The following is a 27,803-nucleotide window of genomic DNA, read 5'->3' as shown; positions in this document are numbered from 1 at the left end:
CAAATAATAAGTAAAACATATGGGTGGACAAGGGTAAGAGATCCACCACCAACAACGCTCTTCCAAACAAAAACTTTGTTCCAAAGTTATTGCACTGTCACTCAGCACTCCCAATTAGGTCAAAGATATGATTATTCAGTACTCCATATAAAGAATTGTCCTTACGTCAATATAGTCACACAATTTTCCGAGTTCAATTTCTGTTCAACTTTTTATTAGATATCTTCTTATTAAAGTGCATTAATTGTAGCTCTAGCCAACGCGCTTCGTCCACGTGAGACTTCTTCAGGGCTATAAATCATGTACAAAAAACTTGTTTACAAGCTGCTTTGAAAGTTTTTTAAATCTGGCTAGAAGGGGGGAGGAGCGAGACCAAGATGGCTGCGTGAGAGGCAGGGCGACAGCAGAGAGACCCGGTCGCCGAGTGACTCGCCTGGACAGCCCAGTGGAGTTAGAGAGTGGGGCCGTCCTGCATAACTACGAGGCGCTGCAATGCGCGGTGATGGCTCGAGGCAGACAGAGATGAACTGTGACGCTGCTGGGGAGCCCGAAACTCGAACTGAGGCCCCAGTGAGCACTGGATTGGTGGAGCTTGCCTCCTTGAGACTCCTCTGCCTGCCCTGCACCGCACGTATACTTGAGAAGCTGGCAATGAGAGCAAGTGGTGCGGGGGGTGCCCATCATCCGCACTGCGTGAGGAACGGCTCGGGAGGCGCATTGACTTGGTGCACTCTGCCCTGCCATGGTGAGGCCCGCCTGTTGGTAAGGGTGCAGGGTGGTGTGGACAGTCGTATGACGCCACGACGTGGGATACACCACACACACGCATCTGCTGCACACCACACCCTATCCAGAATAGATATGTACTGATACCAGCGGCTCAGGCGGCAACGGTCAGAGAGGTGCGACACTTGGGTAGGGGAATCTCTGATCACCCACCGATCTGGCTCTGGGTGGAAGTTGGCCAACTCGACGTAGGTAGAATAGCCCCCATAAATGCATGGCACTTAAGAGACCCCGCCACCAAGAAGGAAATCGTTAAGAGCACGGAAAGATATTTTCATGATAATACAGGCTCTGTAGACTCGGCACTGATCCTGTGGGAGGAGTACAAGACGGTTATTCGAGGGGAGGTTTTATCATTAGTCGCAGGGAAAAAGAGGACAAATCGGGCCAAAGTATACCGTGCGGAGGCAGAAGTGACCAAGATGGAGATTGAGGTATCTAAGGATGTGACCCCCCCAGGGTACACACCGATTGAAACTGCTACAGGATCAATATAGGAGCCTAGCTAGGGATAGGGCCAAAACACAGCACGCAGACACTCAGAGCAGGATATATGAACACAGTGACAAAGCAGGTAAACTGATAGCGTGGCTGGAGAGAGGGAAGTTTGCATCGAGGCTAGTGCCAGAGTTGCAGAAAAGTGACTCGGATAGGATAACTGACCCGCAAATTATAGCGAATGAGTTCTCTGAATATTTTTGATCAGTATATACGTCCGCAGGGGTCTACACAGAGGCAGAAAGGGCTGCCATGATACACGACATTTGTATGCCCGCACTGTCGGAACTACCTAGATTCCCCTCTCACAAATGATGAAGTTGCACAGGCCATTAGAGGTGTACACTCCGGGAAGGCCACTGGCCCGAACGGAATCCCTATAGAGCTGTATAAATTGAGTGCAAATAGGCTTGCTCCATTTTTTTGCGCCATGTTTGTAGAGAGTAAAGAGAGGGGTCAGCTTCCCTATGATCAGCGGGTAGCGAATATTGTAGTTATTCACAAAGCGGGAAAGCCCAAGGCACACCACTCCTCCTACAGGCCCATTTGACTACTAAATGCTGAGCCTAAAGTGCTGGCGAAGCTCCTGGCAATGAGACTAGCTAAAGTAATCACCACCCTGGTTCACCCGGACCAATCTGGCTTTATGCCGCATCGATAAACGGCCCTTAACTTACGAAGGCTGCATGGGATATTAGGCGGCTCCTCGAAGATACATGAGCCGGCGGTGCTGGTGTCATTGGATGCTACCATGGCATTTGACAGGGTTGAATTGCCCTACTTATTCGCAGTTTTGGGGAAGATGGGCATTGGCCCTGAGTTTATCAACTGGGTCCATCTCTTGTAAGCAGATCCCCTTGCCAGGGTTGTGGTGAACAATTGAAAATCCGCTGACTTTTCTCTGAGCAGAGGCACGAGACAGGGGGGTCCCCTGTCCCCACTTCTTTTTGCCCTGCCTCTCTAGCCATTGGCGGCATGGGTCCGATGGGACCGGTCGATTAGAGGGCTGCGTTGGACGCAGACAAAATCCTGCTTTACCTCACCACTCCAAGGGAATTGCTGATTTGTTTTCTAGATGTGCTTACTATATTTGGGAGGTACTCTGGTTTCGCAATTAACTTGTCAAAATCAGTGCTTTTTATCCCTAGTGGAGACTCTCCGGTAGTCCCGAATTCCTGCCCGTTACAAATTGAACCAGTAGGATTCCGATACCTCTGCATTTATGTGACGTTAGACCCAAAGTTCAGATACGCCAATAACTTGGGCCCCCCGATGGCCCGGCTTAGTAAAAATGTGGCGAGGTGGAAGGCGCTACCGCTCTCCCTCTTGGGTAGGGCGGTACTCTTCAAGATGATGGCCCTTCCCCAAATCCTGTACGCACTCCAGAACGCAATGGACCCGGTGCCATCGTTCTACTTTAGGGAAATTGAGGCCCTTCAATGGCAGCTCCTTTGGGAGGGCAAGCCTCGCATCGCCTTCTCTAAACTTTCTCCCCCCTGGTATGATGGGGGGATCGGCTTGCCGGATCTGCAGAAATACTACTGGGCCTCCCAACTAGCGGCGGTGAACCACCCAGTTTACGGGTCTCCCACAGACCCCAGATATGCGATGGACCGCGTGCAGGTGCCTGGGGGTGACTTTACGAGGGCGTTATATGCAAGGCTGGCCGATTTCCCCTCGTCAGACCATCGGCCCACGCAGTGCAGGTGTGGCATGCGGCTACTCAGCACCTTAAGTGGGACGGAAAACTCACCCTTGCGACCCCACTATGGAACTCGGAGAAGCTGGGCAGCCTGTGGAAAACAAAGGGATTTGACAAATGGGACCTCATCAGGATCTCGCAGATCAAGGATATTTGGGGAAAAAACACAATTCTTACATTCGGTGCCCTCCAAGAAAAGTTCCACCTACAGGAGAGTGAGCACTACCAATACATCCAAGTTAGACATGCCTTACTTACACTTATTCCCAGAGGCGCCACACTCCCAGACGCCTCCCCCCTGGAAGATCGAGTGTTAGATGGCCATCTCAAGGAAAAGACTATTTCGTTGATATATAAAAAACTTATTAACAATATGGGAGACCCGCTGGCAACCATTAGGGCACAATGGGACGCCGATGGCTTGGAACTAGACGATGAGGACTGGAGGGAGGCAGTCTCTTCTCCAAAGGTGGTGGCTCCTCAAATGAGACTTAGGCTTGTGCAATTAAAGATTCTCCACAGGTCGTATATCACGGGGCCCCGGCTAGTGCACATGGGTCGGGCGGAGAGTGGGGAGTGCGAGGAGCTTGGAACCTTCATGCATTTTTTGTGGCATTGTGCAGAAATACAGGAATATCGGGTTCAAATTCATGACAAGATGAGTGTTGTAAACGTATCTAGGACCCTATTTAAATATTCCCCATTCATGCCCTTATGTGGTTATATCAAATCATATCCTTATAAAGGCATAAGAATCATACCCATTTTAAGTCATAGCCAATGCAGTCCAAATACGGCAAGGCTACTCCCATAGACTCCTAGAAAGTACAACGGGTTCTTAAACAAACCAAGCCTCCAGCAGCCCGGGAATCCCCCCTGCTTCTGTATTGATTTGTACTAGAACTCCTGGAGTCCTGAAAGAACTACGAGTTCTTAGTGACATCTTATGTCCAACCTTATGTCAAACTCGGCACCTTTCAGGTATAAATATACCAGCATCTGCCCTAGCAAAACACACGGTGGTTTGGAGCAGATCGGCTATCTACTTGCCCAACGCCCTGCTGAAGCGAGTGCCGAAGGAAGCCGACCCTCCAATTGACGCACTGAGAGAGCCTGCCGAGAAATCCAGCTCCAGTGTTTCCCTGTCACCCTCGTGGGTTGCTGGGAGATCGAGTCCTGAGAGAGAGATTCAAGACCTCCTTCATTCTATAACCAAGGTACAGAGCTGATTAGACCCTTAGAGAATTCTTGATTCAGATTCTTGGCAAAAACTATCTTAACTCAAACTACATCTCACTTACTCCTTCCCACGTACTAGGCTTAGGTTAGGTACACCGGGGTAGGCGTATTTTAGAAGCACCAGTTGAGTACGTTTAGTCAACTTTTTTCATTGTATGTATTTTATCCGTTTTAAGTATCTTATGGCTTAGAAACCATATAAATGCTTTTACAGTATTATTTCATAATACTCCTTTTACTGCACGCACTTTACTTTATAACAAGTATTACAATTGTGGCAATGCACTTCTCTTGCATGAGAAAGAAGACTGCTCAATAAATAACCACTTTTATTGAAAACGCCCGTCTCTCTATTTCTCTGCACACCTGGTGAAACTAAGCATGCATGATTGACTGAGTGAAATAGTTATCTATTGTGTCCGCGACTCTGGAGATATACTCCTTGTGCTAGGGGAGCAAAGTTGTCATGTTTATGTGGTTGTCAGAAACTAATCCCTTCTTGTGAATTCGAGAAAGCTTCTAGTGACCTCTGAGCTAGCTGGCATTCATAATTAAGTCTAACATATTCAATAGAGACCTAGTCGACCTCAGTCCTACTTCTAAACTATCGTTTATGTTATTCCAATGTGCAGAGCCTATTGGGAATATAGGAAGTACACTACAAGGATTCGGTTTGCAAAAAATTCTTTTTTTTAGGCGTTGAATAAAAATTGTTTGTAGACCGTGAAAAAAAAAATAATAATAATAATAATCTGTCTAGAAGAGGATGGCCACTGATCTCTCATCTCTTGTTGAACTGAGTTCCTTTTGTCTGAGCTTGGTGTAACATGCAAATGTGAGACTTCCAATACTGAAGCATGGAATCCAGATTCAAAGATTGGAGGAGATAATAAAAAAGACAAACCGGGGCCAAAATTCAAAGAAGGCAGATGTACAGAAGGGGCTGGTTGCATCAGAACTGTCAGTGAATATCCAGAAGATGCAAACACAAATGTGAAGTCTAAGATCATACTTGCAAATAAGGCATTAGAATCAGTAATGTACTGGTGGTGTGGAAGCATCAACAGGAAGTACATGAGCCACAGAGCGAAATCAGTTTAAGAACAGAGATAATGTAGCTCTAGCTTACAGTTGTGGCACATGTGACAGCATTAACAGTGAACTATATGAATCAGAGTTGATGATAAGCAACTGCAGAGCACCACAATATGAACAATGCAGCACCACTGGTTGAATCAGCTCTCAATGATCCACAGAAAACAAAATGTATTGGTCCTAATTGATATTTCAGACAATAGTGTGATAACAATTGGGTACTAGAAGAGCAATCTTACTACAGGTAGTAAAAGCTTTTGAAAGCTCAAGGTCCAGTGGTCACTCAGGCAGGACAACAAATCTACTCCCAAGGAGAAAGTTGTAGCATGACAACAGTGTTGCTCAGATGGTTACAGAATATTCAACCTCATTGCCTCAGAAGTATAATGAATAGAATTGTACCTACAATAATAAAGGTTGTTGAAACACTACTGTTTGAAAACAGCAACCCCAAAAATGCAAGTATAGTTCCAAGTACAGTCTTAAAGCAAGTCAGCAGTGCTTGCATTGCAAGCATGAAACACACCACTAAACTGCAGTGGTGGCTTATTAAAAGGGATGTTGGGGCTCCGATTATTCCCCAAGTTCTCCCTCTGAATTCTGAAAGTTTGTTTGCAGCAGTGTTAGCCACTATTTTGCTTTCACTCTGTGCAAATGGTCAGGCAGGAGTTTTGGCACTTCTCTCAGGTGCATTCCCTTGGGCTCATGTGCCCCTCCCCCGGTTGCAAAGCTTTTCTGATGTCAGTCTTGACCCTTTGTGGCCTGCGACCCTGTTGGGATACACCCACCTGTGACACACAACATTCTTACAGATTGAACACAGCACAGGCGCATTAGGCTTCAGCCCAAGGCTGTGAATCAGTTAGTGAGGATGTACCTTTCACAACTTGACAGTGAGTGGTGTGGGATCCACAAACCTTGCTGGCCATGCTTCACCCTGTGATAAGCCGAGCATGGGGTGGGGCTCACAAAGCGCCCTGGAGCAGTTTGAGTACCTCTGCTGCTCGAGCTCCAGACTGCTGTCACTTCTTGCCAGGTTAATAAGGGCCATGGATCCAGGCCAGAACAACCTGCCAATGCAGTTTCACTGCCCAAGAAATACCTTTTAGAGATGCAAGTGCAGTAAGATAAAGGGGAGGAGTCCTCAGTGCACATTAATACAAATCAGGTTAAGAGGGTGTCAGTACACATTACTGAACAGATTTGGGGAGTGATCCACACTGCTCACAGAAACATGGAATAGGCGGTTCCATCTTCATTGGTACATAAAAAGGCAGATTAAGACATTGAATTCCTGCTGCAGCCTGAGGTTTTGATTTACAGTGGGGTCTGTGCAAAGGCTCCAACAGTGACCTCAGGCCTGAAAGGGAGGGACAAAGCAGCACCCACAGTAAAGAGTAAGTCATGTTTTTGCAGAAATATTATCACTGGAGAGAATTTACTCACACATAATTGCTTGAAATACCAAAGTCTGCCTGGAATGTGTTCTTAATTACAGTCAAGACTAATTGCATACATTGTATGGTATTTTTCCCCGCTGCCTGTATGCTGGTGCAGTAGGCCTCTGGGCGGGATTCTAAGCCGCTGGCATTCTGTCACTTTGAGGTGGATGCAGGATGACATCATAGGCAGGACTACAGAGCTATTACCAAGATGTGTTTAACTGCAATCTCAGCTGTCTCTGCCAGAGTAAAAAAACTGGAGACCAACATCTGACTGAGGTCTTTCTTTCTAAAAGAGCTGGGAGGTTGTCTTTGGCAGGCAGAGTGCTCCACAGAGGTTTTACCTTCTAACAGAATTGGAAACACAGAGGCAAAGGTCTTGTTCTCTAAAAGCATGGAAGACCATCTCTGACTGAAGTATTGAACCCCAACAGGGTGATAAGCAGAGGTTTACACTCTTAACAACCCTAAGGCCTTTTCTGATACAGTATTACTGTTGACATAAGATGTTTTTCAGCACATACTTCACATACATTAAGAGGTGCCTTGGTACACAATTTTGTTTACTCAACACCCTCATGTGTCAGGAGGGCTCTCGATGTGAGTACCGTCATGTTCTAAGAGGACTCTTAGTGTGAGTAACATCATGTTCCAGGAGGACTCTCATTGTGAGAAATATCATGTTCTAAGAGGCGTCTCCGTGTGAGTAACATGATGTTCCAAGAGGCCTTTCTGTGCTGCAATCTGGCAAATTACACTTCAACAGGAAGCACCAGGCCTGATTGGCCAGAGTCAAGTATAATATTCCCTATCTCCTCCGCTAAATGTGTAAAAACAAGAACTTAGAAAATGTCTGAAAATGCAGTGCTCTGGCACAAACCTGCAGGTTACAGGATCAAATCCCAGTTGAGTTAACCCAGTTATTTATCCTTTCAAGGACAATAAACTGAGGAACATTGCGAAATTAACTAGCATCATCTGCTGGTTACATTGTTAAGATTGCTGACAGAGCGTGGCATGAAGAGATATAAAAGAGGTAATTATTAGATCACATTGGCATATTGTCCACTTACAGCATGGGCATTAGATGCAGGCATCTTACACTACCACCATCTCCAGAGGAAACACCAGCTAATTGTATTACAAGTTGAAGGAGTGCAGAGGACTGCAGGGAATGCCATCTCTTTCCACACCCTTTAACCACGGGGTAAAGATTTGTGAGGTACACTCAGAGCATTGCTATTGCTCCTTGGGCTGGGAGTGGACAGTAATGAGGCCAAAGACACTTCGGATCTAGCATGAAAAGGACTATTATTGATTCTCCCCTTCACATAGCAATAGGGCATGATTTACACATGTGTGCTGGGAACAATTCAATGCGATCTCAAGACTTGGGGGCACATGGATAATACACGGTATTGAGGCCTGACTTTGGCTCAGGCACTCAAAGGAATGTCACCTGCCTGGCCAGAGGATAGTCTTATCTCCTGCGATGTTCTGTTACCAGTGCCTGTTCTTTTAATTAACCTGAGCACACAGATCTGGACAGCATAGAGCACGTCCAACTTGGGATGGCCCAATTGTTAGGCCTATTCCATTCACATGTCCCTGCTCCCGGGATGATAAAACCCTCCAGAGAAAAGCCAGATGCAGGCTGCTTAAAATCACATTATATATATATAACAGATGGAACAGACAAAGTTTGAAATATAGAATAGGACCCCCTGGGATTCAAGCATGTATCCGTCTAGGTACAAAACTTAACCATAAAAATGTATGATGAACATTATAATAACATAATATTTAAGAGGCTACCATTGAGAAAGCTTAGTTAATTGAAGATATAATGCAATCTCTTTTTTAAGGATTTTATAGATTTTTCTAGGAAATATAATTTTTCATAAATAACCTTCATTGAATAAACAACAAGCGAGAATGTGTATCCAAAAATGGAAACATGAAAAAATTGGTAAGTAGAGGATCTAATAATAATAAGTGAGGTTTAAAAGTATGAAATGATGGAGTTTGCATAGTATTATAACGGGCACACATTATATTTAAAAAGAAAGTAAGACGTAACCATTGCAAATCATTTTTAGGTGATAGGATGGATTCTTTGTAAATTCTATCCAGCCAATTGTGGTGACAGACTGCATACCAACAGGCTTTATTAGATATGTTAGATGTACGCTTCCAAATAATGGTAATCTCTTGAAAAGCAATGTCAATTGAAAGTCCCAATAATTTATTATTGAAAAAAGTCGAGTGCCAATCCTTGTCAAGGCTACCATGGAAAAGAGAAGTAAAAGTAAAGGGAATGGAAGTTTGGAAATATCAATTAATTTGTTACCAAACCTTATGCCAAATCAGTAAAGCGTTAGGACAAAAAAAAATATGTGTTTGAGATTGCAATCTGGAAATGGAATGGACCAACATTTGGAATCATCTGGAATAAAAAAAAATGAGACATGGATTGCGTTATAATAAATTCTCTCCTAAACAAAAAATAAAGTATGAGTAAGTGTAGCCATTGTAAACGTTTTGTGAATTTTAAGCCTTACCTTGTTACAGGGAAAAGTTGGTCAAGTATGGCCTAAGTCAGTTTCCTACAATGGTTCCAATGACCAAGTAGGTCTCAGACGTGGGGAAGCATTTAACAATTTGTAGATGAGAAAGGCTTTGGGTCAACCGGACACGATATGAATGAGAAAATTAATAAAAGGAGTCTCAGGAGAATTATCGAGCAAAGTTACCAGAACGTCTAATAGTATGTTCAATGAAATGGAATGTTTAAATTGAAAGGATTTAGGGCACTTAAAGTTTGATTGGAATTGGGGAAAGAGAGCAGAATTTCACCTTCAATGAAATCACGACCCAATTAATTCCCCGACTTTCCATGCTTTCTAAAAAAGGGGTCTATTATTAATCATAATGACCTTATTATACTATATGGGTAGCTGGAAAAAGGTAAAATGATTCAACAAATTAGATGGAGAATGGAACTGGAGTATTTGACACAAATGTTGGAAAATGGGAAGTTAAATGTTGGGGGTGGCATGATTGAGCCAGATATTCTTGAAAAGAAAAAGGAGGGATAAAAAAAATTCTATAGATAACCAAAGTGGTAAGAAAGGGGAAGAGTTATTGGTTAACCAATAAGAAGCCTGGCAAAGGGAGAAAGCCACATGATACTGTTCAAAATCAGGGAAGATCTTCCAACTATTACATTTACTGTGCCTGAGTTTAGACAGAGAAATTTGAGATTCATTTTTATTCCATAAAAAACTTGGATAAAAGTGAGTTATTTAAAAACAAATGTGAGGGGAATATGTACTGGTATAATGGATGTAGTATAAAGAATAATGGATGTAATTGTTATCTTGATAGAATCTAAACGATACCACCAACATAAGAAAAGCAGGTTACATTTGGATAGAAGAGAGTCAATTTTAAGAAGAATGTCCGAAAAGTTAAGGGAGACAGAAGAAGTGATGGAATTGGTTAACCAAAATCCCAAATATATGATTTTGAAAGGAGCCTTGGTGAAATCCGAAGAGGCAAATAATGGTTTGACACAGTACTTATTTAATGGTAGAACTTTAGTTTTATCAAGTTTGATTTTGTAACTGGAGACCTTTGAAAAAAAAGAGAATTTCTTGAGAAAGAAGTGGTAGAGAGGTTTCAGAGTTCGAAATAAAACGAATAATATTGTCAGCAGATGCAGCTAGTTATAAATGATGAGACTTATACTGGGTTTGTCAAACATTTGAAAAAAGTGGTTCTAATTCAAATATATAATAGAGGATATAGGGAACAACTTGTCGGATGCCTCTTTGGAGTGTGAAGTTTGAATAATTTAAGCTATTAACCATAACAGAGGGTTTGGGAGAATCGCATAATGCGGATAAGAGTGAAAGAATTTTATATCCAAATCCATACCCTTGTAAAACGTTAAATATAAACAACCAATTAAATGTGTCGAAGGTTTCTTCTTTGATGTTAAAGGCAGCAAGGGGATAATTGAAATTAGAGGCTTTATATAAGACAGTAAAAAACAGTTGAGTATTGTCAGAACCCATTTGACCTTTAATAAATCCAGCCTGTTCTGGGCTAAGTAACTCGGGTAAAAAATGTTAGCAAAAATTGTATAGTCATCATTGATCAGAGAAATAGGGCAATCATTTTTACAAGAAGTGGGATCTTTCCCCTCTTTCAGAATAAGGCAGATAACTGCTTCTAGAAAGGTACCTTTAGTGAATTAGATTAAATGAATTAGGGTAGTAGTACAATAGCAAAGTGTGAGTAAAATTCTATAATAAAACCATCAGGTCCAGGTGTATTACCTTTCTTCAAGAGATAAAGAGCAGGTGTTAATTCAGAAAGGTAAATATCTTGTTCTAAACTGGATAAACCAGGCATAGAATTAGCTGATTTGCAAAGAGTCTAAAGAAAAAAATCAATATCAGAGTCTGTAGGATGGTGTTCTGGAGCATAAAGTGTTTTATAAAATGTTGTAAATTCATGAAGAATATCACAATCTTTAAAGATCTGTGTGCTGATGAAGGAATGTAAAGAGTCCACTTTTGCATAATCATTTTGGATTTTGAGATACCTGAATAGAAGCTTACTCAAATTATTTTGCCCCCCATAATGCGGAGTCCACTCTTCAGTAAAACTGAAGAAGCATCCACAGAAGAGAGTTTCCAGAGGCGTTAATAATACCTCTTGATTTAGATTAAGTAGAGAGTTTGCAACCAAGTCTATGAGCACTTTCAATATTGAGGTTGGTTGAGTGAGGAAGATTAATAATCTGTGGCAGGAAAGTGGTGAAGAAGAAGACCAGATCTTTGCCCTCAAAATCTTCAAGAACCCAATAAATGCAAAGTTTATTGCGCCTCTTTTTTGTTTTTAAGCTCTTCAGCATGTTAGTTAAGTGAGGTAATCTCTCTTTGTGTGACCGCAATCTTGAAATATTGTCTTGAAAATCACTGATCCATTGTTGGGCTTCCGTAATTTGAAATTCCATGGAAGTCCTTTTTTTATCTAATTTCTGTATACTGATATTAGTTTCCTCCACAAATGGATGCAAAGCCCGTATTTCCTCTTGGAGAATTTCAAAGCATATGGAGGAAGATACTTAATCAGGAGAGGGAAGATCTTATTTAAGGCATTTAGTAGGGTCAGCCTTCTGAGGCTTGACTGCAGAATTAATATTAGGCGTGACCGTAAGCATATTTTCCAAATACGCAGATTGTGCGATTGGTGTAATAATTTGCGGTGTAGAACAACTAAATGATGAGCAACAGATGGCTTATGAGAGAGCTTCAACTTCCCCAGGATCCCCACACAGAAATGAATAACATTAAAGAGGAAACAAAAATATGGTTATACAGAGTTACATCACCATAGGTATTGAAACCTATAAATAGAGAGTATGATCAGAATATGAAGGCTCGAATGGTTAATGACATAATAGCAGCAAGAGGTGTAATAAAAAGTACACATTCTGGGATTTAGTATCAAAACAGCCATGATATCATGGTAAGTGAAGGAAGGCTGAAGACGTGTGGCTTAAAAAATCAGTTAAAAGTATCAACTAGCCATTACCAAGAGCTTGGAATTATCCCCTTGCGCAAGATTTGACGTTTATCTTCTCTATCAGTTCCCTATGCTTGATTCAGTGGCTTTTCCCACTATTGTTTTTGCCCTGGCCTTAGAGCTTGGTTTCTTTATCACCCTTTTGATAGGTTGAATTGTATACTTCCACTGCTGACATGTGGAAACTCCTTTGTCATTGGTTTCTTTTTGCACACTGTGGGAGTGAATGGCTTTGCTCTCTCTCTGAACCGCCTACTGCCGCTACCAACCCTTTGTTTTTGTTTGTTTTGTTTTTGGATTTATATAGCGCTTATAACCCAGGGGTCTCTAAGCGCTTTAGCCTTGGGAACCCGTCCTGGCTTTTCCCTGTGAGATAGCCCCTACAGGGCATCCCCAAGGTGAAAGCCAGGCATCCCGCCGCGGGGGGCCGTTGTGGAGATTAAGCAAGCTTAATGCCCAGAGTTGCAGAGTGTGAACCCATGATTAGGTCAGGCACCGAAGCGAGAATTATCGAGTCCGTGGACATTTGAGCTCGAGACCCTGCCGCGTCGGGAATTGAACCCTGGTCCCGGGTCTGACCTCTGCTTCAGGGTCTGCCTGTTCTAACCAGTGAGCCACACTTCTCCACTTCTGCTCATTTGTTGCAACCATGCAACTCTACACTGCAACTTTATAGTTCTCTTTTTTTTACATTTTACTAGGATCTAGCATCTGCACACTGCTACCAGATCAGCTATTTCAGTGCCATGCTTTATAATATATTTATATTTTTTTAATTCTGTGAGGGCCCAGCATCTACTGCACATTTTGGGCCCGATTAGGATCGCGGTGAATCCGCATCCTCCTGTTAAAGATCAATTCAAAATGGTCAGGCGATTTCAGTAGATGTTTCCTAAGTTAAATTTGCCCGGCGTAAAACGCCTCTAATACCATACGAAGTTATTCAATAAAGAGGCAGGCGCTGGAGACAGGAAGACAGGAAACAAGTTTATTCCGTCGGAGTAGAACACATCAGATCAGACAACAAGGTATCGTCTCGAGGTGCTCTCTAACCTCTTTGAGACCTGGTCTTTTATACACTGGTTTAAGGCATGTGAACGTCCTTTATTACAACAGGGACATTGTGAAGTATGAGAACGACATCACCGGCACCCCCCCCCCAGTTCCGGCCCATTCCAACACATGACAACAGTAGAGGCCCTTTCCCCTCATATGATTGGGAGGGGCCATCACGCAGCTGAGTGTTCTGCCGATTCCTTTGGAATGTGTGCGCCTGATCGAATCTCAGGGGGTGGGGACGTCATGATCAATAGTGATCCCTTTCAGGAGAAGCGAGTGCATGCAGTAGTGGGCAATAAACTGTATCCTCGGGCTAAGGGATGACCAGCGGTTCGTACAGGCAGTCGGGCTCAGAGGAAGGGGTCATCAAAGGAGGGGTATTCATGGGCGGAAAGGAGGTGTTGGTCAGGCGCGGGGTGTGATTCCCTGAGACAGAGTCATGGGGGGGTTTCATGGCTTGTGCATGTGAGCGCGGGGGCAGCCAGGAGGCGCGGGGAAGGCTTGCAAGGTTCAGGGAAGTGTGCTGACGGGCGATCGTGAACAGGGAGACCATGGTACCTAAAATGGCTGTCGTGTATGCTCATACGTGAGTCTGCAAGATGGCGTAGATGATGTTCAGTACACGAACTAAAATTCCACAGTCCTCCCTTTAACATGTCTCGCCAGCTTGTCAGTTCGGATCAATCCCCATGAGACCACGCACCTCTATCTCGTATAGGGGACTCATGTGCTCAGGTTTAAAGTTCAAAGTCTTTGGGCACATACTGTTGGAAATGAGTGCACATAAATGTGGTAAACATTGAATACCTAAGCAACACCCACATAGTATCATGATTGGTATCAATAAAAACGTGAACAATCTCCACCCCCAGTTCTTCAAAGTGTCCCAGAACCAGCCTCCAAGCGACCATCCTTCCTGCTCCTGGTGAACCTCCGAGGACAGTCTGTGGAGGTGTTCGATTGCTTTGTAGACTGAAGGTGAGTTATCTGGCACGTAGGTGCAACAGCTGGAGCCGATGATGCGGCATGCACCTCCGCGGTCTGCCAGAACCACATCTAGAACAAGACGGTTTTGAAGAGCCACCAGGCGGACGGCCTGAAGCTCAGCCGTGTTGTTAGCAAGGATGCCAGCGGTGATGTTAATGGTTGTTTCTAATGCCTGAGTCAGGTGCCGGATAGCGCGGCTATTTGCCATTGGTCCCCACAGAGGAACAAGTCCCTTTGCTGCATCCAGGAACTGTGCTCCGGTGGAGTCGGCTTGTTCAACATCTCCGGCACGCTTTTGCCGGTGGTGGTTGGCTGAAGCCACATACGTGGGAGGAAGAATGAAGGCGATGTAGCACGTACCCCTCCAGCCTCTTGGGAGCCAAGTGTAAGCTTTGGTGCCACAAACAAAGTACATATTCGGGGAAGCAACAAAGGTGGGGGGGTCAGCTGAGACCAATGTTTCGGTGATGCGACAAGAACTGTGACCCACCAGCTGCGTTCCTTGTCCTTCGAGGCATACGAGTCCTATGACATTGATGACAGACAGGGCCACGGTCAGGGTGGCAGCCGTTTGTTTCCGCAGGTGGGAGAAGGTGGGTCTGGCTGGATTGTGGAGCACTTGCATTTCGACCCTTTCTTTGGCAGGGATGTTCGTAAGGAAGGTTGAACCTGAAATTGCAGGACAAAAGGGCTTTCCTGTCTTATTCAGCCAGAACCCATAGTAGAAGTGTGACACGGTTTCACAAGAAGTGGTGTTGTCCTTGTGGCTTTCCTGCATGAGGATCAACCAGGCGAGGCAGGAGCCGTGAACTGAGAAAGGAGAAGGGATGAAGGGGATGGAGTGTCCGGTAGCATGTGGGAGCAACCCACAGATCCAGCAGTTCGTGGCATTTGCAGCAAGGTTGTGCTGGTGCAACAGTTGTACGAAGGAATTGTTCCAGAACTCCCTACGCCTTTCTCGGAGCTGAGGTGAAAGGGTGATCAGGTGGTGCTCTTTCATGGTGGTTGGCTGGACAGTGGTTGGCAACATCTGGTTAGCGGGTGTGCTTTCCTCCAAGATCCAGAAGGAAGTCATGAGGAGGAGGCAAAAGAGGAAGACAATTAAGAGAGCGATTGTCTTTGATTTGTGCAAATTGTCAGTCTTTGGGTTCCTGTAGTGGGTATTTCCTGTTGCTGTCTTCTTATCTGGCGCTTCCATCATCTTCTTATCTGGCGCTTCCATCATCTTCATCTTCAAGGTGCTCGGTAGTGGGCAGAACCACAGACTTCGTTTAGCTTCTCTCCGGGTAACCCTTGGTTGCTTTGGGTCACCGTTCTGAGATTTTTAACTTAGTCAGTGGCCTACTTAGCCGAAGCTCCCTCCTTTCGACGCAGGAAATACCCTTCTCGGGATGGCACAGTGGGATCAGAGTGTTTTGCAAGTTCAAGTGCCTCGGTATCAGGATAGCAGTTCAGTGATGGTCGGTCTTTGTTCAGGAGCTCTTCTTGGGTGCTGACGTTGTCTGTCGTGGCCAGGGTCGAGGAAATTTTCTTGCAGTGGTGTGCATGCAGCCAGTTCTTTTTCCCCTCCACTCGAAGAGCCGTCCGAGTGGTGATCAGTACTTGCCAGGGACCCGTCCACCGGGGTTCCAGACTCTTCGCTCGTTGAAAGTTCCGGATTAGGATGTAGTCCCCCGGTTGGATATCGTGACCGGGACCCCTGGAAGCATCGGGGATGGCCTGCTGCACCTGTTGATGAATGACAGACAATGTTTTAGTTAATTTGTACAAATAATCTGACAGCAGGACGTCGGGGACGTCGTGAATGGAGGTCGGTTTGGGGGCAGTCCAGAGGTTCATAGGCCGCCCAAACACAACTTCGTAGGGGGTCAAGTGGTGCTTAGTGGGAGTGGAGCGCATCGATAGTAATGCCAGTGGAAGGGCATCTGGCCACTTAAGTCCTGTGGTGGCCACTATTTTTGACAGTTTCAGTTTCAGTGTAGCGTTGTGTCGTTCAACCAGGCCAGCAGATTGGGGGTGGAAGACTGCGTGGAATCTTTGTTTTACCCCCAACCCCTTCAGGATTAGTTGGATAACTTCAGCTACGAAGTGGGGGCCATTGTCGCTCCATAAAATTCGACAAAGGCCGTAGCGAGGGAAAAACTCTTTCAGTAGTACTTTGGCAGTAGTCATGGCAGTGTTATCACGGGTCGGATAGGCTTCCACCCATTTGCTGAAGGCACATACAATGACCAATACGTACTTCAAGCCTTGGCACCTCTCTAGCTGGATGTAATCCATCTGAAGGACCTCAAAGGGGTGGTCGGGGATCCCAAACCCTCCCCGGGGTACCACAGTTCCTTTCCCGGGGTTGTGTTGTAAGCAGATGAGGCACTGCTGGACTAGGCGTTTGGCCGAGTCGGGGATCTTGTTGTTGTGCCAAACTTTGGAAATGAGTTCAATCATGGGGGCAGAGCCTATGTGTGCAGGGGAGTGTGCCATTGTCAGTATGGGGATCAAATATGCATCAGGCAGCAACCATTTGTTCGTGTCTTTTGTCCGCCAGCAGCCTTCATCGTCCCTTAGACCCACCCGCGCCCACTCAGTCAATTCGTGTGGTGTGCTGGCCGATTGGATGTCCCTGATTGTTTCCCTAGCGTCGGTCCATTTTTCTGCTTGTGACCTGGTCACATACATGCGTGTCGTTGTCCTATTCTCAGCTGTGGTTCGGGCAGTGGTGTCGGCTAGTGCGTTTCCCTGTCCAACTAAATCTGTCACCTTCTTGTGTGCCTGGCATTTGATCACTGCTAATTGTCTGGTGAGAAGAACTGCTTCAATCAGGGCGGAGACTAAATCTCCGTGAAGGATGGGTGTACCGTGGGACGTCAGGAATCCCCTTTCCCTCCACAGGAGCCCAAAATGATGAACCACCCCGAAGGCGTACTGGCTGTCCGTGTAAATGTTTGCCGTGGTTCCTGCTGCTATGATACATGCTTGTGTGAGGGCAATTAGTTCTGCTGCCTGTGCGGATCGTTGTGTGATGCGAGCGGTTTCAACTACTGTTCGAGCTGTCGTCACCGCATAGGCAGCAGAAGTGGTGCCGTCTGGGAGTTTGATACAAGAGCCATCTACCCATAGTTCTCCATCAGGATCTGTAAGAGCAATGTCTCGGAGGTCAACTCTACTCCTAGTCTGTTCGTCCGTGAGGGTCACACAGTCGTGTATAGGGGGCACATCGGGGTCATTTTCGGGCAAGGGTAACAGTGTAGCAGGGTTCAATGTCGTGCATCTCTTCAGGGTGATGTGGGGTGCAAGTAGAGTCAATTCGTACCCTGTTAGTCGTGCGCTAGTCAGATGTTGAGTCTTAGTCTGGTTCAAAAGGGTGTCAACTGCATGGGGCACTAATACCGTGAGGGAGCTTGAAAGCACAATTCCCTCACTCTGGCGGATAGAGACAGCAGCAGCGGCTACTGCTCGAAGGCAGGCAGGTAGAGCTCTGGCGACTGGATCAAGAGTGGCAGAGAAGTAGGCACAAGGGCGTTGTTTGGCGCCGATGGGCTGAGTTAGAACAGACAATGCGCATCCCTCCCTTTCGTGAGTGAAGAGGGAGAAGGGCTTGGAGTAATCTGGTGTTCCTAGAACGGGTGCCGAGCAAAGGGCATCCCGCAACTCCTTAAAGGATGCTTGGCATTCGGGAGTCCAAGGGAGTGGGAACGGAACATCTTTGGCCAACAGGGAAAGTAGGGGTTTTATAATGAGACTGAAATTTGGTTACCATTGTCGGCAGAAAGAAGTAAGGCCCACTAATGAACGGACTTGCTTATGTGTTTTTGGAATGGGGGTGTCTAGGATGGTTTGGATTCGGTCGGGCGTAAGTTTCCTCCCTTCTTTGGACAGGAGATGGCCTAGGTATGTTACTTGGGGCTGGCAGAACTGCAGTTTCTTTTTGGAGACTTTGTGGCCATTCTCCGCAAGAAAGTGCAAGAGTTGGATAGTGGCTGTGATTGCAAGTGGAGTGATGTCGGCCGCCAGAAGGATATCATCGACATATTGGATCAACACCACTCCATCTGGTAGCTGGACGGCGTCCAGCTGTCTTTTGAGGGCCTGGCTGTAGATGCTGGGACTTTCAGTGTAGCCCTGGGGAGCTCTACAAAATCGGTACGAACGGTTTTTTAAAGTGAAGCCGAAGAGATAACGGCTGTCTGGATGGATGGGGATAGAGAAGAATGTATTTTTAAGATCAATGACGGTGAAGGTGGTGGCAGTGGACGGGATGAGAGTCAGAATGGTGGCGATGTCTGAGACTAAGGGGTACTGTGGTACCACCACTTTGTTGACTTCTCGCAGGTCGATGATGAAGCGGTACGCTTTCTCATCTCCCTCACCTTGCTTCTTAACAATGGGTAGGATAGGGCTATTGCAGACATTACTAACCACTTCCTCTACCACTCCTGCATCTACCAAGGACTGAATAATCGCTACCAATGCCTTCTCGCCTTCGGGCGATATCCGGTACTGTGGGAGTTTCGGGAGTATTGCATCTGGTCGAACAGTTATGTGTACAGGATCGATCATCATTCGTCCTACATCCGAGTCGTTTCTGGCCCAGAGGTACAGGGGTAGGGTATCGAGCAAGGATAGGTCAGCATCTGTTATGGCGTACATATGTCGTGCGGGTTGGGGTCTGGACATGCTCGGGTTGTCGTACAGGATGACTCGGACTCCATCCGGGGAACACCTAATAGTAGCTCGGAAATGTTTCAGTAAATCAATACCCATAATGGCGTCAGGGGAGCTGGAGGAGAGCAGAAACGTTGTGTCAGTGGGATTGTTTCCTAGGTCAAAGGAGATAGGTACAGACAGGGGATTAGTGGAGGGCGTTCCATCGAAACCTATCGAGGTAATGTGTGAGCCAGACAAGGGTGCCCTTGGAATCAGTCGTTTTGATAATACACTACGTGTCGCTCCAGTGTCTACCAAAAATGGAGACTTTGTACCCAGGACCTTAGCAGTGACGTAAGGACCTTGCTGGTCAACACAGAGCTCGACTGGATCCCTCCCTTGCCCCTGGCAGTCCTATGCAGAGTCGTGAGCATTGTTGCAGTCGGACTGTTGGCACTGATTCTGTCGGGGGCGGTCAAATGTGTTTGGTCTGTCAGATCGGTCATTGGTGGAGTCGCGGGTCTGCCCTCGTCCTTGCCCTCCAGTTTTGGAGCCATTGGTCATGTCCCTTGTTTCTTTATTTCTAATCATTTCCCAAAGGGCCAGGCATTGAGACTTCCAGTGCCCAAATTCTTTGCAAAATGCACACTGGTTCTCATCGAGGTCGGTTCGTGGAGCGCCAGGTGTGGGGTTGCGGTCTCTAGGGGCCGAATTCCTAGGGGCATTCGACTGGTAGTTTCCCCTATACCGTTCCCTTCCTGTAGTCACTCCCTGCAGTTGAGCAATCATTACTCGTTCCTTTAAGTCCTTTTTCTTTTTCTCAGTTGCCCTTTCGTTCTCGTTCTTTTGGTGTTCGTAATACTGAGCCATCTGAAGGATAGCTGCAGGTTTAGAGGCTCCCCAACTACTCTCGCTAGTCTGTAACTTTTGGGAGACCTCTTGCGATAGCCCCTTTACGTAGTTTTGCACGAATAGGTGTTGTCCGGTTGCGGTGGTCATATCTTGGCCACTGTAGTCGGAGAACACTGTTTCAAATCGTGAGAAGTATTCTGATACATCTTCCTGAGGCTACTGGCGACAAGCCGTGACTACCGACCAGTCTACCTTCTTTTCTGGGATCAACGTCTTTAGCTTCTGCACTATTTTGTCGGGGAGTTCCAGTATGTCTTCTACAGGTTTCTTTCCGGGCTCTCGTTGCCTATCTAGGTCATCGAGTTGTTTCCAGGTGTGTCCGAACAGGTCTGTGTGGTCGGCTTTCCGGATTTGCTTCCACACATCAGCCGGCAGACACAACCCAAAAAACAAATCAATGTCCGCTAGAGTCATTATGGTTGAGCCCAAGGCTGTGCCTAGTTCTGTATAAAATGCCGTAGGGTTCTTTCGCAGATCGGGCAGGGTTTGCCTAAAGGTTAAAATATCTTGCCGATCCCATGGTTGGTAAACCCAGTTGTACACAACCCTCCCTTTTGCATCTGCGTGGTTGATATCATCGTTTGTTCCCTGACCTCTTGGGGGAACCCAATAGGGGGCGGCTTCTCTGATGGGCATCATCGTGTTGGCTGCTTCTACTGAGGGCTCAATCGTCTCAGGGACTGTGATCTTGACCTCTGGTTTCTGTTCCGTGAGGTGGCGGAAGACCTCAAGCGTTTGCATGAAGAGGTCCGTCACATCGCTCTCAGTTCCATCTCCAACATCAACCCTTCTATATAGAGCCGTCAATTTAGCAGGACCTTTATTCTGGTACCTATCCTCATACGCGTTCAGGGTGTGGTAGCTGAACCGTAAAATGAAATGCCGTCTGTGACTACCGGCATGTGAATTATGCATATTCATCGTATATTCCTCGCTCTCCTTCCGTTCTACCAATGTTTTTGCTATCTTGTCGATTCCATCCCGCTCATCTTTGCTCAACCTATTTGGTCTGGCTGTTAGGTGCCTGCTAGTCTCATGTTCATCTGCTGTTGTTACCAATGCGGCTGGTGCGAAGGCCGTAAGAGCCGGGGCACTAGCGCTAGAGTCACCCACGCCTGCACTTTGGACTGGTGAGTGTTGTGCTAGAGGCTGGCTGGGAGCATAAGGAGGAGGCATGTAGATAATTGGAGGACCGAGTAGTAACTCGTCATTTGCCCGCTGTTTGGAGGGCATCTCCGGGTAGAGCGCAGAGGTGGTCCTGACAGGGCATTGGCCTGCCATTCCTGATTCTTGCGTTTGTTTAACTTCCTCTCTTCTTCTTATTTCTTCATCTAGTTCTTTTGCGGCCAGATGGGCTGTTTTTCGTAACTCTTTCACTATTTTCGCTTCCTCTCTTTTCCTGCGATGTTCTGCTTCTTTGCGCCACATGCCAATACAATCGAGCATAGTGGGCGTTGCCTTGTTTATTTTTACAGCTGCTTCTAGTGTTTTTATTTTATTTTTATCAAAAGAACCTATCAGTGGCCACTGATTTTTAGGATCCTTTTTTGTATGTTTATGCCATAACCTACTATAAGCTATAGCGACTAGTCCTTGCTTAGTAAACATGTCCTTATTAGGGGTGCCTTCCAGTGGAGCTGGATGGTTCATCTCTAATAAGCGGTCCGGGTTGACCCAACTATGAACCAATGGGGAGAAGATAGGCATGACGGATTACAATGGGGGCAAAAGCCTGCACTACCTATCTTTTCACTATTTGCAAAGACTGGACAGAATATTCTATTCTACGCTATTTGCAAACAGAGAATACCTCCGAAAAGAACCAATTCCCAAAACAGTCAATGTTCGGGCAAACAATCAATCAATGAGGAACGAAATAGGCACGACGTGTTAAAGGTTTGCGTTACCTACCCTTCACTATCGGCAAAGGGAGAGAGAATATTCCTATTCTTCCCCGTTTGCGGACAGAGAAGATCCTTAAGAGAACCAACTTCGAACAATTCAATGCTCGATTCAATCAATCAATCAAATGAGGAGAAAAAAAAATAGGCACGACGTGTTAAAGGCTTGCGTTGCCTACCATTCACTATCTGCAAAGACTAAACAGAGTATGGCGATTCTGTACTTGTTTGCAAATAGAGAATTCCTCAGGAACAGTCAATAAGTAATACTAGTATTTTCAAACAATCAATCAATCAATTTCGCAATTTGTCGTGTATCACGACCTTACCCGGACCGCATGGACAGTTTCTCGTCTTCCGCTTCCAGCGCCCGATCGTCCTCTACTCTCTGTTGCTATCGCGGCACTCCTGGTGGTTCCCAGTCAGGACCGTAGATCACTCGGGAGAGGTCAGCTCGGAATCAGTGAAGTTCAGATGATCGGCTGTCAGACGAGGGTCTATCGGACAGGAGCTCTTTCCGATCGTTGCAGTTGTTCACTCTGTCGTCGGGACCTCTCCCACTGGATCCACGTGTCGCTGATGGGCCCCGCGTTTGGGACGCCAATTGTTAAAGATCAATTCAAAATGGTCAGGCGATTTCAGTAGATGTTTCCTAAGTTAAATTTGCCCGGCGTAAAACGCCTCTAATACCATACGAAGTTATTCAATAAAGAGGCAGGCGCTGGAGACAGGAAGACAGGAAACAAGTTTATTCCGTCGGAGTAGAACACATCAGATCAGACAACAAGGTATCGTCTCGAGGTGCTCTCTAACCTCTTTGAGACCTGGTCTTTTATACACTGGTTTAAGGCATGTGAACGTCCTTTATTACAACAGGGACATTGTGAAGTATGAGAACGACATCACCGGCACCCCCCCCCCCCAGTTCCGGCCCATTCCAACACATGACAACAGTAGAGGCCCTTTCCCCTCATATGATTGGGAGGGGCCATCACGCAGCTGAGTGTTCTGCCGATTCCTTTGGAATGTGTGTGCCTGATCGAATCTCAGGGGGTGGGGACGTCATGATCAATAGTGAGCCCTTTCAGGAGAAGCGAGTGCATGCAGTAGTGGGCAATAAACTGTATCCTCGGGCTAAGGGATGACCAGCGGTTCGTACAGGCAGTCGGGCTCAGAGGAAGGGGTCATCAAAGGAGGGGTATTCATGGGCGGAAAGGAGGTGTTGGTCAGGCGCGGGGTGTGATTCCCTGAGACAGAGTCATGGGGGGGTTTCATGGCTTGTGCATGTGAGCGCGGGGGCAGCCAGGAGGTGCGGGGAAGGCTTGCAAGGTTCAGGGAAGTGTGCTGACGGGCGATCGTGAACAGGGAGACCATGGTACCTAAAATGGCTGTCGTGTATGCTCATACGTGAGTCTGCAAGATGGCGTAGATGATGTTCAGTACATGAACTAAAATTCCACACTCCGGGCCGGCGGAAGCCACCGCCGGCCCGGAGGATGCGGATTCACCGCTACGGACACAGAAAAGAACCCCCGCCAGGTTAGGATGTCTGGGGGGGTCATGTTTCCGTCCGCCCCTTTTCCGCCGCGGTCTCCTTCCGACCAGGGCGGAAAAGCTCTAATATGGCGGCGGTGTCTATCAGACACCGCCAGCCATATTAGGATGCCGGCGGAGACATGCTTTTCCACGGCGGGTTTTCCGCCGTAGAAAAGCATGTGGTGTTTTGAGTATGGGGGCCCGTTACGGGCCCCCAGGGGTGTTGGGGGGTGGAGGGTGCACATGAGGGGTACCTATGGTACCCCCCTGCCTTTGCATGCACGAAGCGGCAGGCACACGCGGTGCCTGCCGCTTCGTGCATGCAAATGAAAACATGCACATTTAACCTTGCGGCGGGTCCTGCTTGAAGCAGCATCCGCCGCAATATTAAATATAGGGGATGTGACCGCCAGGGTGGCGGTCACATCCTAATTCCAAAGGAGGGAACGCCGCAGACCCAGCGGATGGTCCCTCCACCTCAGGGGTGGCGGACGGATGCTGGTCCGTCCGCCATCCTAATCGGGCCCTTTGTTTTCATTTTCAATTTACCATTCTAAACTAGCTGTCCACCACGTTAGGACTGTAAATTAACTTTTTAAAGCATTCCAAACTAGCTTTAGTCTGTTATTACACATGCATTGTAGCCTCTCTTGGCATGTGTTTTCTTTATGGGAAAAAACTATCCAATAAACGTACTTGCATGCACTTGTGCACTGATGCTGTAGTAGCCATTTCAGATCATATTTTGGTTTTGCCAGTGGAAAGGATCATTTACAAAGCCAGTAGCTCAGCACTTGCCTTTTAATGGTGATACTTACAAGCTTTGCAATTGCTTTTTATGTTTTTGTCTTGTAAAGGATACACACACAATTCATTAAAACTCACACAATCCATATGTCTCTGTGGTTTTATTAAGGGACCCCTGATTAACCTCACACTATTGACCCTCCCCAACTGTCAGACATGTCTCTAAGATTATTTTTGAGGTTTTGTAATTCTCATAAAATTGGAATGGTCATTTTTAGGCCATCTCAAACAAATGCTCTATGCGGGTAAAAGCCCCCACTACCCTGCAGAATATAATCGGGGACTGGAGCAACGTTATATGATGCAGATCAGAGCAGCTCTAGGGGCGGCTGGTTTATAAATACAATTGACTGAAATCATTCTATTTGATCAGTATTGTCAAGACCTGTATGTAGGACTTCACATCCGGTAGAGTAGATTTTGTGTTAGCCTAAAATCAAGGGAGTTCTTTTAACAATATATTCTGATTATCATTCTCATAGTCTGCTTTATTATTGTCTCACTCTTGTCTGAAGAGGTTCTGGATGCTTTGGACCACAGAGGAGCATTGTGGGATGTTCCCCAAGCTAGGTGGGACATGTTCTCTCCATCTCAATGGGGACAAATGCGATGCAGGTCAAAATTCTGGGCTCTTTCTCCTGGTCCTACTGACTGCCCCCTATAATTCATTGCAGGGAACCACTGTTTTACCAAACATTTCCTCAGTCCTGTATGACCCTGAATGCTGGGAGACACCACAGCAGTTTAACCCGCGCCACTTCCTGGACCAAGAAGGAAAGTTCATCAACAGGGATGCGTTCTTACCCTTCTCTGCAGGTAATAGATTTTCTTTAATTTCTGTGGGATTATAACTTTGCAGCAACAACATCCTAATACAATTAAAGACACATCTTTTTGGGCAGACCACAAATCATCTTAGGCACTGCTCCATCGTTATGTTTTCCACCTACCAGGCATTATTTTTCCATTCATATATTTTACACTAGAGTGAGTAGATACTTATGAAGTACTTCATCCGGTTCAATAATTGACAAAATTAGATTTTTCATATTAGATTGTGAAGAAATGTAAGCCCTTATCTGCTACCAGCATAGCATTTTTTAGGGCAATGCCTAAAAGCAGTGCTTAATTTGATCCAGTGGTTTCCAGGGCTCAACACCAGCACTTAATTTAATCATCAAAACCAGTGCTTTTCAAGAGCACCAATTAAAGACACATTCATTTACTGGGAGATTAAGTGATTTGCCCAGAATCACAGGGTGTTGAGCCGACACCGAGACTCGAACCTGGTCCCCCAGCTTAGAAGTCAGCAGCTCTGGCCACTACGCTGGATCCTGTCCCAACTTTCATAGTTAGTAGTTGGTTCTGTTTTAAGCGCTGCTAACAGTAAAAATGGGCTGGCGTAAGCTACCTCCTGACAAGAGCCCCAGCACCTATTTTGTTTTACAAATTAACCATTCCCTAAAAGATGTTTGGTGCATTAGAAAATCTAAAAGGTGGTAACCAATAGTTCTGAAAGGTATGAACTATGGTGGCCTTGACTTGTGAATGGTACCAGACTACAGCATTTGAGACGTTCAGTAGGGGTATAGTTATTGTTAATGGCATCCATATTATTCAATTATTTGAAATCTGTCTGTTTTCCAATGGCCATTTTGAACAAGTAGTTTGGAAGCCTAAGTGTTGATTTCCATTACAAAGAGGGTTTTACGTGGGGGTTTGGGTATAGAGGAAGATTGGCGCTCTTAACTGATAGCGGTGAAGTAGGAAACATATACAGAATAAACACGGTGCTACTAGGTTAGGGGAGACCCAAAGAACCCCTGAAACGAGTGGGAAGGGGCCACCCTGTAAATTTTACAACAAGTCCTGTGCACACGTTAGGTTAGTATTTAAAATCTCTATCAACAATGTTCATATATTCGAGCAAGAATGATGACAGGGTCGACACCAGTGGATTTCCATTACTGTAGAATCATGATGGAAGAGCACATAGGTTGGTGATGCTAGGTCCTTCAGTTGGAAGAGGTAATACCAATGCACTTCCCCAATTAGTGGAGAGGGAATACCCCATTAAATGTTGTACCTGTGAGGCCTTTTCTTAGGACCCAAGGGCCCTCAGGCTACTTGGCATTAATTGTGACTAATAATGTTTTTTACCTTGGAGTCAGGCTATGTTGACCAATCTATCCCTTCAAGCTTTTATCTGCATGTATATTGAGGAACTCGCCCAATGCTTAGCTACTAAGCCAAAAAGGATGCTCAAAGATTCCGAATAGACCCACCAACCAACTTTTCTAGGTGATTACATTTTTCTTAGGGGGGGCAGTATACATTCAAGTGGGGGTGACATGGTGTCTGGTAACTAGTGCTCATGGGGCGATGCACTCTAAGCCTAACCCCACCCATCCCTGAACCCTTGAAAACTCTAACCACTTCTGAACCCGACACAACCCTGATCCCTAGAAACGTCACACCCCTCGTAAACTCTACCCATCTCTGAACCCTCAAAAACCCTCAATTCCCCTATTTCTCAACCCAAAAACCTTTTCTGCCCATAAGCTCAACACATCCCTGACCCCTAAAACCTATTACCACCTCTAAACTCCACCCATACCTGACCTCAAATCCCAACACTACCCATCGCTGAACGCAAAACCATATTCACTGCTGCTAAACTCTACCCAAAATTAATGTAATTTTCGATTTTACCTTCAAATGATCTTTCCTTTAAAATATTTCCTTTACTTTTCATTGTATTTACTTAAAACTGGTTTTCCATGAGTTGGGTTTGTCCAATATGGTGTTTCAATTGTTTGTTTCCAATAATTTGTGCATATCAGGTCTAGACATGGGCATGCATGTGTTAGTGTGACAAATGTGCTCTACTATGTGACACCAAGTACTAAATTTGTAAAAACAAATAAGTATCTGGGCCCTCGTCAGGGGACCACTGCAGCTTGCATCACTCTTTAACCCAGCCAGCACTGCCAATGACAGTAAAAACACATCTGCTAACAGTCTAACACCATGCTCCTACACATGTGACACTTCAAACAATTTCAGGCACCTAAAGCTATAAGAATGGCCTGGGTAGCATGTATTAGTAATTTTGTATGTATATTGAAAAAATAAACAACTGTTGGTGTGCTTATCTCTAAATAAGACAAACATCCCCATCATGTGGCAGACTGTCATAAGTGCCGGTGTTGGTAAAGAGAGGTAAGGGGTAGAGGTAAAGGGAGGTAAGGGGTATTTAGGGTTCAGAGGTAGGTAGAAGAAAAGGGTGTTCCGGTGTAAGGATTCAGGGGTTGGTTGAAGTAAAAGGAAGTAAGGATTTGATAGGGTTCAGGAAGGGGTAGAGGTTATGATGGTTAGGGTTTTTAGAGTCGAGGGGTGGCCAGAGGTAAAGGGATGTAAGCAGTAGCGGCCCATGCAGTTAAGTGCGGTGAGGCGGGGGTGAAAGTGACAAACAACAGGATAAGGAATGTAGGGTGTTACCCCGAAACCGGTCCCAGGAGGCTTGTTTCTGGTCCAGGGAAGACCTGTCTTAGCAGTTCGGGCTGGACTGTTCCCATGAGGCACAGGGTCAAAACT

At 45.8% G+C, this 27,803-nt stretch overlaps 1 protein-coding gene across 1 annotated transcript in view; it reads left to right on the top strand.

Annotated features, from left to right (window-relative positions):
- LOC144790708 (cytochrome P450 2J2-like) overlaps nucleotides 1-27,803 on the top strand; it is a 111,109-nt gene that overhangs the window by 79,332 nt on the left and 3,974 nt on the right. Inside the window, exon 7 of the mRNA XM_078665428.1 lies at nucleotides 24,881-25,022. Within this exon, the coding sequence (XP_078521554.1) occupies nucleotides 24,881-25,022 (142 nt within the window). The remainder of the gene's footprint in view (nucleotides 1-24,880; nucleotides 25,023-27,803) is intronic.

This window comes from Lissotriton helveticus, chromosome 11, assembly GCF_964261635.1.
Source record: "Lissotriton helveticus chromosome 11, aLisHel1.1, whole genome shotgun sequence".
Taxonomy (NCBI): domain Eukaryota; kingdom Metazoa; phylum Chordata; class Amphibia; order Caudata; family Salamandridae; genus Lissotriton; species Lissotriton helveticus.
Note: the sequence above shows the minus strand (reverse complement) of the source record. Positions and strands in the feature narration are given on the sequence as shown.